Raw genomic sequence first — 12,700 nt, 5'->3', positions numbered from 1 at the left:
TAGTCAAAGGGCAATTCTTTTAGATTTGTCTCGCACTCCTCAATTATTTAGCAAGGGCGCCATCATTCCTCAAACTCCGTTTGTTGCAAAAACAACAAAAAAAAGGTTGCACCTCAAACAGAGGGAACTTAGAAACTTGGGGGAAGTTTCGGCCTGCTTATATGCGGTTGCCACACAGAGACGCCTATATGACCTGGGTGACAAGGCCAATAAACTTATAGCATGGCTGGAGAGGAGGTACAGAGACCTCAGTTGGGTGCAGGAGCTCCCGGTGCCAGATGGCACCCCATGCTGATCCGAGGCGGCCATAGCAGAGGCTTTTGCAACGTATTATGAGGCGCTATATTAGTTGGCCTCTAGTAGGATGGGAGATTACACTGTCGACGTACTCAAGGACATTTCTCTGCCAGAACTTTTGGTGGCTGACAGGGAAGCTATTGACCGCGACCTGACAACAAAAGAGATTGCGGGGGCCATTAGGGAATTAGAACCCGGAAAGGCGCCAGGCCCAAACGGATTGCATGCCAAATTATATAAATGTGTAGCAGACACAATGGCTCAACCAATGCTAGATATGTTCCAAATAGCGCAGGAAGAGGGGCGGCTGCCAGAGGATTTAATAATGGCCAACATAGTATTTATTCCAAAGAAAGGGAGACCCCCATAGCAATGCAGCTTCTATAGACCCATCTTCCTACTTAATTTAGAGGCCAAGGTGCTGGCTTATCGGATATGTCCCATCATCTCCACAGTAATTCACCCACACCAATGCGGGTTCATGCAGCATAGGAGCACCAGGCTGAATCTCCGACGCCTATACTGAGCCATGCACGTAACCGGGACCCGCCTGGCTGGGGCCATAGCAGTACTTTTGTTAGATGCCCATATGGCATGCAATAGTATTGAGTGGCCATACCACTTTGCGTTGTTATCTTGACTGGGCTTTGAACCAAAGTTTTGTGCCTGGGTCCGTCTCCTGTACTCTGATTCGTTGGCAACGGTCCGTGTTAACGGGATGATATCCAGGCCATTTTGTACTACAAAGGGGCACACTACAGTGGTGCTCACTCTCCCCTATGATTTTCGTAATGGCACTCAAACCAATCGCAGCATAGGTACGTAAAGACCCTCTCGTCTATGACATTGACATCAGGGGCAGCTGGGAGGAACGTATTTCCCTGTAAGCGGATGATATTCTGCTCTTTGCACATAAGCCTCGCCAGACTCATCCACATCTTCAGAACTTTTGACAGCTATTCAAGCTACCAGAAGTGGGATAAGTTGTTAATTTTTTTTCCTGGCTGGAGAGATCCCGTCTCATACATCAGCCTGTGCTGCCTTGACACAGAAAGATTAATTCAAATATTTAAGGATTTGGATAACCAAGTTGGAGGAGAATTTCCTAGCTTTGAATTTACACTACCAGCAGGAGAGGCTACGAAGGAATGGGAGCCACTCGAGACGGCTCCCGGTCGCCCTCATGGGCTGGGCCATCTTGTTCAAGATGAAGGCCCTTCCTTGCCTGTTATATGCATTTCAGAATCCTCCATATTCGATCTCAAGTGCTTTTTTGCGGGCAATTGAGGGGGAGCTATGCACACTGTTATGGGATGGGGCAGCCCGCGTATTGCACTGCGTAAGTTGTAGAGGGGCGTCTATGAGGGTGGACTGGTGGTACCAGATGTCAGGAGTTATTATCTGGTGTCCCAACTCACTAATATAAATGATTGGGTCATTTCACCCTACACCGAACCAGCGTACAAGGTGGACTGCCATAGCATGGGAAATGGAGGTTACTCAGCTGCACTGTATCGCAGGGGCCGCTAGAAACATCTTCCTGTGCACACATGGATGGTGGTACAGGCATGGCGAATGGCCACTAAACTACTGGAGGGGGAGGGGGGAGACCAAACTGACAAATCAAACCCCACTTTGGGACTGTGATCTGCTGGGCGAAGTGGGCCGCCTACAGGACTTTCGCAGGTGGGGCCTTATCAGGATAGACCGACTCGGAGAGGTTTGGCGGAAGGGGGCAATGGTTAAATTTGAAAAACTGCAGATAGAATATCAGATGGCTGACAGAGAATGGTTCCATTATTTGCAGTTGAGACATGCCCTGCAGTGCCATATACCAGAGGCAGAACTGTTGCCAGACTGGTCCCCACTAGAAGGCCGATTGCTACTTTCCCTGCTAGCAGACAAGGCCATCTCTCTCACATACTGGAAGATAATGAACAACTTGCCGGATCCTTTGGGCCACCTGGGGGAGGCGTGGGACACAGATGTGGGTCTACTGGAGGATGATGACTGGGCTGAGGCCATACAGAGCCCTAGAGAAAGTGCTATACGAGCACAGTTAAGACTGATCAAACTCTGAATCCTCCATCGGTTGTACGCCTCACTGACACTCCCAACATAGAAAAGTCCAATGTGAATCTGGCCAAGGCGCCAGGGCCTGTGGGAAGGTGGGCACCTTTTTCCACATTCTCTGGAAATGCCCCAAAATTCTGAGTTATTGTACTGGAGTGGCCAGGATAATGACATTGTATTGGTTCTTCAAGTCCCAGGGGAAGCACGGTGGCACCTACTGTGAGTGACAGAGGAAACAACATGGCCCAAACAGACCAAGGCCTGGCTAATGTTAGCATTGGGAGTGGCAAAAAGGAACATCACTAGGACATGGATGGCTACCGATCCCACAAAGATCAGAAACTGGAAACAAGATATAGGTTGGTGTCAGCGAGATGAGAAAGTAGTTTATCAGAGCAGAGGGTGTCCCACAAAATGGGAAGATCTGGATCCCACGAGAGAACTTAAGGGAGAAGGATCGGGGGTAGGGGGTTGACATAAATGGTGTTTACACCCAGTGTGACCAAGGTCAGATAATGTGAACTAATTGTTGATTGAAACTGTACTGTTCCTTCTGTCCACTACCGCTGGATTATGCCATATATCTGTATTGTTGGTAATGGAGTATTACGCAACTGTTTAATAAACAGAACTTTAAAAAAAATATGGACTATGTTGGGTACCATACTGACACTTGGAACAGAATAAATCTGTGTTAAAATAACACCTTACATGTCTAACAATCTGAAACTTACCAAGTTGTCCAGCATTCTCATGAGAGCCTCAAACTCATACTCTCCCAGTCTACTTTTCTGCATTGGGCCAAATGTGCTTCCTGCCCATCGGACTGATCCAACTTCATGAGGCCTGGTTTTCTCACGATTTAGAACAATCAGATTCTGGACCCCGCCAGCACTGGGTAAAGCAGACACCTGCAATGAGACCAATAGTTTAAAATACTAGATTTCCACTAAAGTTTATGATTTCTGGTACTAGTTTTATACATTTTGTATACAATACATTATAAACTCTCCCAAAACACAATGCACATTAAACTACTGCACAATATTTTTGAGAAGGTATTTACTGAAGAGAGCTCCTCTACAGAACTATTACTGATTAGCAACAAAGGTGCCCCCGATTCTATTGTTTTTCAGGTAAGCTCTAAATGTTTTCTTCCAGAAAATATCAAATACACAAATTTGGATAGAATAGCAGTAGCTGATTAAATAAATTGTGGACTTAATTCATAACACGTTCTTTTTTCAGTTGAGCTACCCAAATATACAAAGGCCAAACAACACATTTGGTAAAAATGGTTATCTATCATGCAAATCCCTTTAACAGGTTTGAAATATCTATTTCTTACATTTAAAAGCTAGATGCAAACAAAAAGGCGATTCACTTCAGTTTCGAATAAAAGGTCACAAAGTATGCATAGCCAGTGTTTCTTTGAGATGAGCGGCTTACGCCCTTATTCAGCCAAAATGTGAAGTTATCCAATCAAAACTTCATAAAATGCTATTTACAAAAGATTAAATATCAGCAAAGTAACTTCCAGAACAATTACGTAATACTCATCTTTTACTCATTTCAGAATAGCTAAATGAGAATAATTTCTAAAATCCTTATATTTAGGCACCATGCAGTTAACTGCAAATATTACCTGCCAAGCTGATGACTGTCACAAAAAAAATGGAAAGATGAATCTCCTTATCTCTGAAATTATTAGTAAAGCTAGCAAAGAAGGTGAATAGGAAGTGAATATGTGTGAATTATGTTATTATAAAGCAGAGCAAAATATCACTTCACTATCTAGTTTATTTCTAGCCTGACTGTTTGTATGGAAGTACCATTTTTTAAATTCTAAAATACTTCTGACATGTTTAACCTTCAATGATGTCCAGGAATATCCACAGGGGGATTCTTATTCTGCTGCAGGATACAGTAAGGATTGCTTGGAAGACTGAATAATCCGATGTTGGGCTTTTCAGTATTGAATCGAATTACCTCGGATGCCAAAATTCCACTAGTACATTCTGCACAATACATTTGCAATAGTACTGAACCCCATCCTTTGGTAGACCTGTAATCCACTGTAGATGAATAACACACCAGCTCCAGTTCATGGCTATTGCCATTCCAATTACATTTTGCTTTACCGTTAGCTGAATGTAGCAATCAATGCAAATGTGTTTTGGCTAATGATCAAGCAGAATACTGAAATGCCGAACCAAAGGAGTAAGGTATGTTTAATATACCACCCTCTGACTTTGAGTTTTTCTCCAAGTGTTTTTCCCACAGGCACACAGACTTACTTCTGAAATATCAGATGAAAGACAAACCTTAACTAGGAGAATGCCACATGTCTTAAAGAAAAATGTTGAGAGCAGAGCTCATTCAACGTAATATTTAAAAAAAATACATAAGCACAATGGTATCTGAAAAGAACAGAAAAACGATTGCAGATACATTCTTTTGCACATCCACTATATACAAAATGTTTTTGTCTGTAAACAGCTACTCCAGTGCATCACAATTATTTTTACGTTAAAAACAAGACTGAAAACTTTTTTTTGTGAAGTTTCCAATTTTCCCTTCTAGAACCGCAGATTTTACCTCAACATAGAGTATATACGTATATGTGGGGCTAGAAAAGAGGCATACACCAATAACGTTATGTAAATAGTACATTTTGTGTACTTATTATTTATTTATTTTATTTAATGAGTTTTATATAACGCTGGCAATGTTTTGGTATTCATGTTTCCATTTTACTCTTTAATTGGTAATATGTATGCAGACTGCACATATTAGTAACAAAAGAAACAATTCAATTCAAAAATGCTTTATTCGGTATGTATGAATACAACCATATAGCAACAATCAAAATAAATACAATACATCTGATTTATATCGACTCTAATTTGCCAAGTAACATCAGTGCTATGTATATAAAACTTTTAATAACACGTGTGCAAAGGAGCATTTCTTAAAGTGCATCTTAACACAGTCGCTTACTCATACATGTGCAAACTAGCAATAAAGTGCGAAAAGTGTTAAAAGTGCTTGTTTTCTAGTGCGTGTAAATTAGCAAAGTCAAAATGCATATAAGTACACACAGACATTATTCATATACAAACCAACAGTGATAAAGTGCATAAGAGTCAGGGTTAAGTATTGAATTCATATAGTGATTGATTTACGTATAAAAATGCATTTTAAGATATAAGTAGCCACATAAAAACATATATCTGGGCTCTCTAAATTAAACATCAATTGCATCGCTTTCTTGGTGCTGCGAATGTTATATTTTAAAAAGATGGGTTTCAAATGAAATTTTCTATAGGAAGTATAACATTTACAAAACAGCATAAAATGAAGACCACTCTGCTTAGATACACCATCACAGGGGCATAAACATGAACCTGGTTTCTTAATTATTGGAAATGCAACTAAATGGTGCACAACCCCCAAACGTAGGCGAGATAATACAAAACGGTGTGAACTTTTGCTAGCAATAGTGAGGTATGGTTGTAGGCCTTCCTTCATATTGTATTCCAAATAAGTATTGAACGTGCTTTGTTTTAGATATTTATCCATCCTGATATTGCCTGTATGTTTCAAGAAAGTAATTTTGAGCTCCTTTTTTGACAACCCCGTACCCAATGTTGGTTCTTCAAAAATGTCACAGCCATAAAGTGTCTTATACCATGATTGGATGCGACATAGCCAGGGGATCTTTGAACAGTGGTTGAGCTTTAAACAGTCATTGATCACGTCCTGGGTGAATTTTGTCTCTTTCTTTGCCTATATAGAGCGCCATAGGAACAGAGGTCGTAGGGCAATTAGGTCATTGATGTGATTTAGGCCAACTTCCCTGTGTATTAGTTCATTAGAGGCCGAAACCGGAGCACAAAGCAAACGTTTCAGGAAGGCATTCTCCTCATTCTGAATTAGGTTAGCACTCTGGGAATGATAACCCCATATCCCAGCCCGTATAGGGCTGATGATATGCACCTAGAGTTGTATATTGACACCATTTCCTGAATTCTGCGGCCCCCTAGTTTTGCTGCAAATCTAAAAATACAGCTAGTATTTCTTGCCATTTTAAAACGAACGCTATCTTGTTCGTTAGCCCACCTCCCATCTCCGGAAGATATGATGCCCAGGTAACAAAAGTTTCTTACAGGTTCTAATTGCTCCCCATCTAAGTAAAAGGGCCTGCTTTTCCTTGCTTTCTTGCCACAAGACATTGTGAAGGTTTTACCTTTGTTGATTATCAATTTTCTGCTCTCAATGAAAGTATGAAACTTGTTAATCAAACATTGCAAGCCATTTTGGGTCCGGGAGAGGAGAACCGCGTCATCCGCGTATAAAAGAATTGGAATTGAGTTACCATTAATAGTAGGGGCATCTGCTTGAGCACTTCTTAAAGTTAAGTCTATCTGATTTATAAAGAGCGAAAATAGGAGTGGGGCAAGCATGCATCCTTGGCGTATGCCTCTATTTATTCTAAAAAAGGGTGTGCATTCTCCATCAGGCTCGAATCTAACTTTGCTAGATACATTTTCATAAAGTCTAGCCAGGAAGTGTATAATTTCAGTCGGGGCACCCATCTCCAATAAAACTGGCCAGAGGAGTGAGTGTTCCACCAAGTCAAATGCTGAACTCAAGTCAGCAAAGCACAAAAAGAGGTTGCCCTCTTTGGCTTTTGTGTACTTGCTGACTATAAGTTCCAGGTTCACACACTGCTCCATTGTTCCCATCCCCTTTCTAAACCCGTACTGCACTGGGGATAAGATGTTATTTTCCTCTACCCAGGCTTCTAGTCTTTCTAAAAGGACTCGACTGAGGATTTTAATTGACGAGTCCAGAAGTGAGATGGGACGATAATTTCGCGCCTCCGACCTGGAGCCTTTCTTATAGAGAGGCACGATGATGGACTGACCCCATGTAGGTGGAAACATGTCTTCTAAAGCTGCATTAAAATATCTTGTCAGTATTGGGGCCCATAGGGTCGTTTTGGATTTATAAAAGTCCATAGGTACCCCATCGGGCCCCAGGGCTTTACCGCATTTGCTGTTTTTTATTGCTTCGGTGACCTCAAATAGGGTCACTGATAGCTGCATTTTTTTGGGTGTAAAACTGGACCCTGTATCTATATTTAAAACTAACCCATCTAAATTGGAAGCAGAATTAAAAATCCCAGTAAAGTGGGTTATCCAAGCACGGCAACTAACATGGGAGGAAATTTCAGGGATATTATCATTCTATAAAAAAAGGACTATTTACAGTATCCCAGAATAATTTGTGGTTTTTTGTTTCCACAGCCGTATCCAAATTCAACCAGGCCTCATTTTGCAGATCTTTTTTTCTGACTGCAAGGGCGGTCTTATAATTAAGACGCTCCTCCCTAATTTTTACTGTGTTCCTGGGCTTGGTATCGAGTGCTATTTTGAGTTTGTTTAATGACTGGGCACAATACTTGTCGAACCACACCACTTGTATTCTCCTCAGCTTACGGCTCCTTGCTGTGAGTGAGTTATCGATTGCCTTGGTTATTTTTGAGTAATTGGCAAGGAAAATGCCAGGGATCACATTAGTTTCTAGGCAATAACCTATTTCCCTACTGCATTTTAGAAACAGGTCCTCCATGAATTGAGTCGGATCAATTCTGGTCCACTTAATTCTCATGCCATTGGGTCCTTCCGCTGTAATCCCTTGGACTGAACTTTCATATACATGGTTTTTTTCCCCCCAACCTGCCAATCTCAGCGATATGCTGTTATGATCGCTCACTGGCTGCTCTATTACCCAGACATTAGAGTAGACAGTTGCATTGGATACCAAAATGTGATCGATATTCGAGTGGGCATCTCTCCCTCTAAATGATGGACACACTTCATTATCTTTGTTCTTTGTGCAGTCCAATAATTCCAGATTTAGTTTGGCCACTAAATTATTTAGCGCACTCCCATAGTTAGTATGCGGTAAATGGTTAAAAACAGTACTGCCTCCATGAAAGTCCTCCTCGCGATGGCCACAGATCCCCTTCTGTGCATGACTACATGATTGAATATTAAAATCACTCACCCATAGTATTACAGGGGGATCACTTGATAAAGCAAGTTCTCCCTCTATGGCCCGCTCTATGTCCAGTACAATCGCGCCCCGGTTGGGTCCAACAATATTATTATAAAAATTTACTATTATTAAATCCCTGCCTTTGACATGCACTAGGCGCAAAATTGATGCGTACTGGGCCACCTCCACATAGCCACAGGGGCTAAATTCTGTTAGGGTAGTGGATACAAGGGTTAATAAACCACCTTTTGCTCTACCTGCTCTTCCTGCTAAAGCTATGGCATCTACGCTGTATGATATATACCCCTCGACTTGTACCTGGTTTTTATGCCATGTCTCCTGGAGACAGATTATATTGTGGCCTTGTTTAATAAAGTTTTCCCAGAACGGAGTAGTTATTTTGGAAGTAATTCCCGCTATGTTCCAGGTAATAACCTTTAAGCATTCTGCAGTGTTATCGGCTGATGGATCATAGTGTGAGGTCACGTTCATAATTATATCCATGCCAGGAGTAACAACAGATTCAGTTATATCGTCAATGTTATTCTGATCACTACTTGCTAAGTTCACGGCAGTGTCCCCATCTGACCTATTGATACATAGCAACCCTTGTTCAATTAAATTCATTCCCCCAGATACGATTGTTTCAAGTTGTGGTATTATAGTTTGTCCCCTCAGTCAGTCGTTCTCTTCAAGTGAACCGAACACCTGGAATCTATTATAGGTCGGAACTGTAATATTGTCCCAAAAGTTATACAGAGGTGCTGGTTCATGGGCTACATTGAGGTGGTTAGGGTGAGTAGCTCTATAGCAGTCAGCAGTCTGTGTTGTAACTTGTTTTCCTAACTGACTCCTATAGAAATAATCAAGGGGGAGCAGGGTTGTATTGTATTCGTGTTTTGAGGGTATGGGTGCATTTAAAATGGAATCTCTAGCCCATTCAGAGATCCTGAAATTGGTTACTATGCAATCCCCATTTATCTCCTTTTTGCTAGGACCCAACCAGCCTACTCTCTGTGTGGAAATGATTTGGTTTGCTCCACGCATTGGAAATCCACAATTTTGAGCGAGCCAATGCAGGGTTTTATTCTTAAGGGTTTGCTGGTTTTCAAATTGGGTGGGCTTGAGCTTTGGAACATTAGCAAGAATGGCTACATACGGGCTACATTCTGGTGGGTGGGAGCAGGAATTATGTTGTTAATATGCCGCACTGGCACTGTCCTGTCCGTGTTGTTAAATGTAGAACCCCCTTTCTCCCTTTGCCTTACATCAGGTTTCTGACCCGTTATGGTGGTTGGAATATTGGTAGGTAATTTTTTCGGGGCTGGAGCTACTGTGACAGGGGTTTAAGAGATAGGTGCTCTTATTTCATTGGTGGTCATGTTGTTACCGGGCTTACTCTTTAACACGTTCGTTAAGGGTGGCTTACTTTGTGTAATAAGATTTTCTAACAAATCTAAGTTGGCTATTCCCAGTTTTTCATGAATTTCCACTTTGTCCGTTAAGATCTTCAGTCTATCGGCCATCAGTGTAATGTGAGATTTTACCATTAGTTCTAATTGGTGTATAAGACCCTCCGTATTGATGGGTGGTAAATTTTGCTGGGCAATAGCGGGATTTTCGCTCAGCTGTGGGTTTGTGTTCAGTCGCATTATCCCTCCTTCCCTCCCTTGTTTCAGTGTGGTCTGAATTAGCCTCTTCTTTTTACTCCTATGTCTCTTCCCCTGTCTGTTTATAACTACCAGTTTCCTACTGTGGGCACATTTACGTTTGCGCCGGCCTGACCCATGAACACTCGTGCAACTCAGTAGACTGGTGTCAGCTGACTCGGCCATTGGATTAATATCAATAGTGTCACAGCCCTCTGACTCTACTCTAATACTAGGCACATTGGTCACCGTAAATGGATGAGTTTTAAGTTTGGTGTTAGTGACAGCCTGCTCTCTCGGGTAGAAAATACAGTGGATGGTGACTGTTGTGGTGCCTCGACTAGATTCTGATCATTCCCTGGCAGATCTGCATAAGAATCTAGTAAAATAGAATCCTGTGATAGAGCAGTTGTAATGGAAGTATTTACAAGTAAATCGGCTCCTTGTGTAGACGGAGTTCTCAGGCACATACTTGGTGGTAGCGAGAGACGTCTTTCGGTGTTTTCTATCGCAGTAACTACGACCCCGATTGTTTTTTGCAGCATTTTATCAATTGCTGTTAGGGTTGGAAGCGGAGTTTTGGTCTGCATTAATTTCCTAGTTGTTGCTCGTGTGGACATGGGAGTTTTTTCAGCCATTATACTGCTTGTTACTCAGTCAGTTCTTATTCACGAATCGAGCACACTCCTGCAACAATTAATACCTTAAGCAATGTTCAAGTTGAGGAACCAAGGGGCACGGCCCAGCCCAGACTCTTCCGGCCTCTGAGGGCCTAAGAGGGCCCGCCCTTTGCCCGGGCTTCGCTCGGCGTCCCGCTCGCGTCCCGCTGAGCGTTAAACGGGTCGTTGAAATGAAAGAGCGTCGCAAGCGGGGGGCGTGGCTACCAGGGGGCGCGGCTGAGATGACCGAGGCTATGCAGGGACTCCTGGGCAAGAGAGTCCCTGCCGCGGACCTCTCCTGAAGCTGCTGCTGGCTCCCCAACTCTCACACGGTCCAGAGATGCAGTGTCACGGTCAGCCCCCAGCTGGAACCGCAAAGCGGGTGCGGCGAGAGGTGGCGGAAACAGCAAGGACCCACAAGGCAAGGCAAAGAAGGCAGCCCCAGGTCAGTTCCTTCCTCCAAAACACAAACGGTGGCTTTAGCGTCCCGCTGGGTCCCAGGAAAACGCTGCTTTTCAACTCCCGGCCAAGCGGGGGGCGTAGCTACCAGGGGGCACGGCCGAGATGACCGAGGCTATGCAGGGACTCCTGGGCAAGAGAGTCCCTGCCGCGCACCACCCCTGAAGCTACTGCTGGCTCCCCAACTCTCACACGGTCCAGAGATGCAGTGTCACGGTCAGCCCCCAGCTGGAACCGCGAAGCGGCACCCGCGAAGCGGGTGCGGCGAGTGGTGGTGGCAACAGCAAGGACCCACAAGGCGAGGCAAAGAGGGCAGCCCCAGGTCAGTTCCTTCCTCCAAAACACAAACGGTGGCTTTAGCGTCCCAACAAAGAAGTATCCATTCAGCTATTAAAAAGGAAATATGTAATTGTTCAAAATGATATTTTCACAGCATGGCATTTATAGAAAAAATCAGTACTTAGCAAATGTTACATTTAGTATAAATTAAATCCTTAGAAGCGATAACTGTAACAAAATAAATTCCTTTCAGAAAAGAAATTCTGTACAAAAAAACACACCCTTTATAGTCCACAAAATGCACAAATCTGATGGTAAGGCATTAAGAGCCTTTTCACTTTGCCCGGCATCATACATGTTTGCATATAGATTTATACAATTCTATGTTTGTGTGACCTTCCTTCTGATCACTGAATAATGCACGGCTCACCTGTATCTCACATGCAGCCTGCACATGAAAGATGTGATAAAATGCTTCCTCAACAGATTCACCAAGGGCAACCACACCATGGTTTCTAAGTACTAGGATCTGTAAAGATTTAAAACATTTGCCTTAATTACTTATAAACATATTAAAAATATAATCATCATAAAAGTGAGGAGAGGAAATGTTATATATTTTACAGCAGTTAACTAGTGATCAATAATAAAGCAAACATTATAAAATTAATAGTAACTAACAGGTCCTAATGTAATGAAAACTGGAAGCGGAGAATAATGTTTCCCTCAGAACAATGACTAAATCTTGGTGGCATCTATGGAAAACCTGCCACAGCAGTCAGCAGCTTGTTCACAGTATTAAGGTGCATCTGCAGATGCAAGGGCAACTGATCTTCATTTTTGCAATTCAAGATCACAATCACAGACTTATCATGTGCTCTGGGACTGTCCAGTAAAGTGGGAATTCTGAACCAGAGTTGTTTCCATGATATTTGGACTTACAGCGGTGGGACCACATGAACACCAGATGCATGACTACTAGGACTATTATTGAGCACTACGGAATCCAAAAACATTAGCAAATTTGCAAACCTGGCATACTTCTTGGTAAAACAACAGATCGTGTAGTCTGGAAGTCCACCCTCAATCTCCCTATGGTTAAGATACCTAAAGAAATGGGCTGAAGCCTAGCGTTCTACCATATTTAAACTAAAAAGCAGCATAGTGGCGTGGTGGAATGTAATTCATGGGACACAATACTACTATCCCAGTCTAACA

The 12,700-nt window shown here is 42.7% G+C and overlaps 1 protein-coding gene across 2 annotated transcripts in view; it reads right to left on the bottom strand.

The window, feature by feature from the left end:
- The window catches only part of ADD2 (adducin 2), a 422,666-nt gene that overhangs the window by 143,155 nt on the left and 266,811 nt on the right, over window positions 1-12,700 (bottom strand). For both annotated transcript variants that reach the window (XM_078666540.1, XM_078666541.1), the window contains exons 8-9: window positions 11,913-12,011; window positions 3,105-3,281 (exon numbers count right to left, since the gene is read on the bottom strand). In XM_078666540.1, coding sequence (XP_078522666.1) covers window positions 3,105-3,281; window positions 11,913-12,011 — 276 coding nt within the window. The remainder of the gene's footprint in view (window positions 1-3,104; window positions 3,282-11,912; window positions 12,012-12,700) is intronic.

Source organism: Lissotriton helveticus, chromosome 11 (genome assembly GCF_964261635.1).
Source record: "Lissotriton helveticus chromosome 11, aLisHel1.1, whole genome shotgun sequence".
Classification (NCBI taxonomy): domain Eukaryota; kingdom Metazoa; phylum Chordata; class Amphibia; order Caudata; family Salamandridae; genus Lissotriton; species Lissotriton helveticus.
This window is presented reverse-complemented; position numbering and strand designations above follow the sequence as displayed.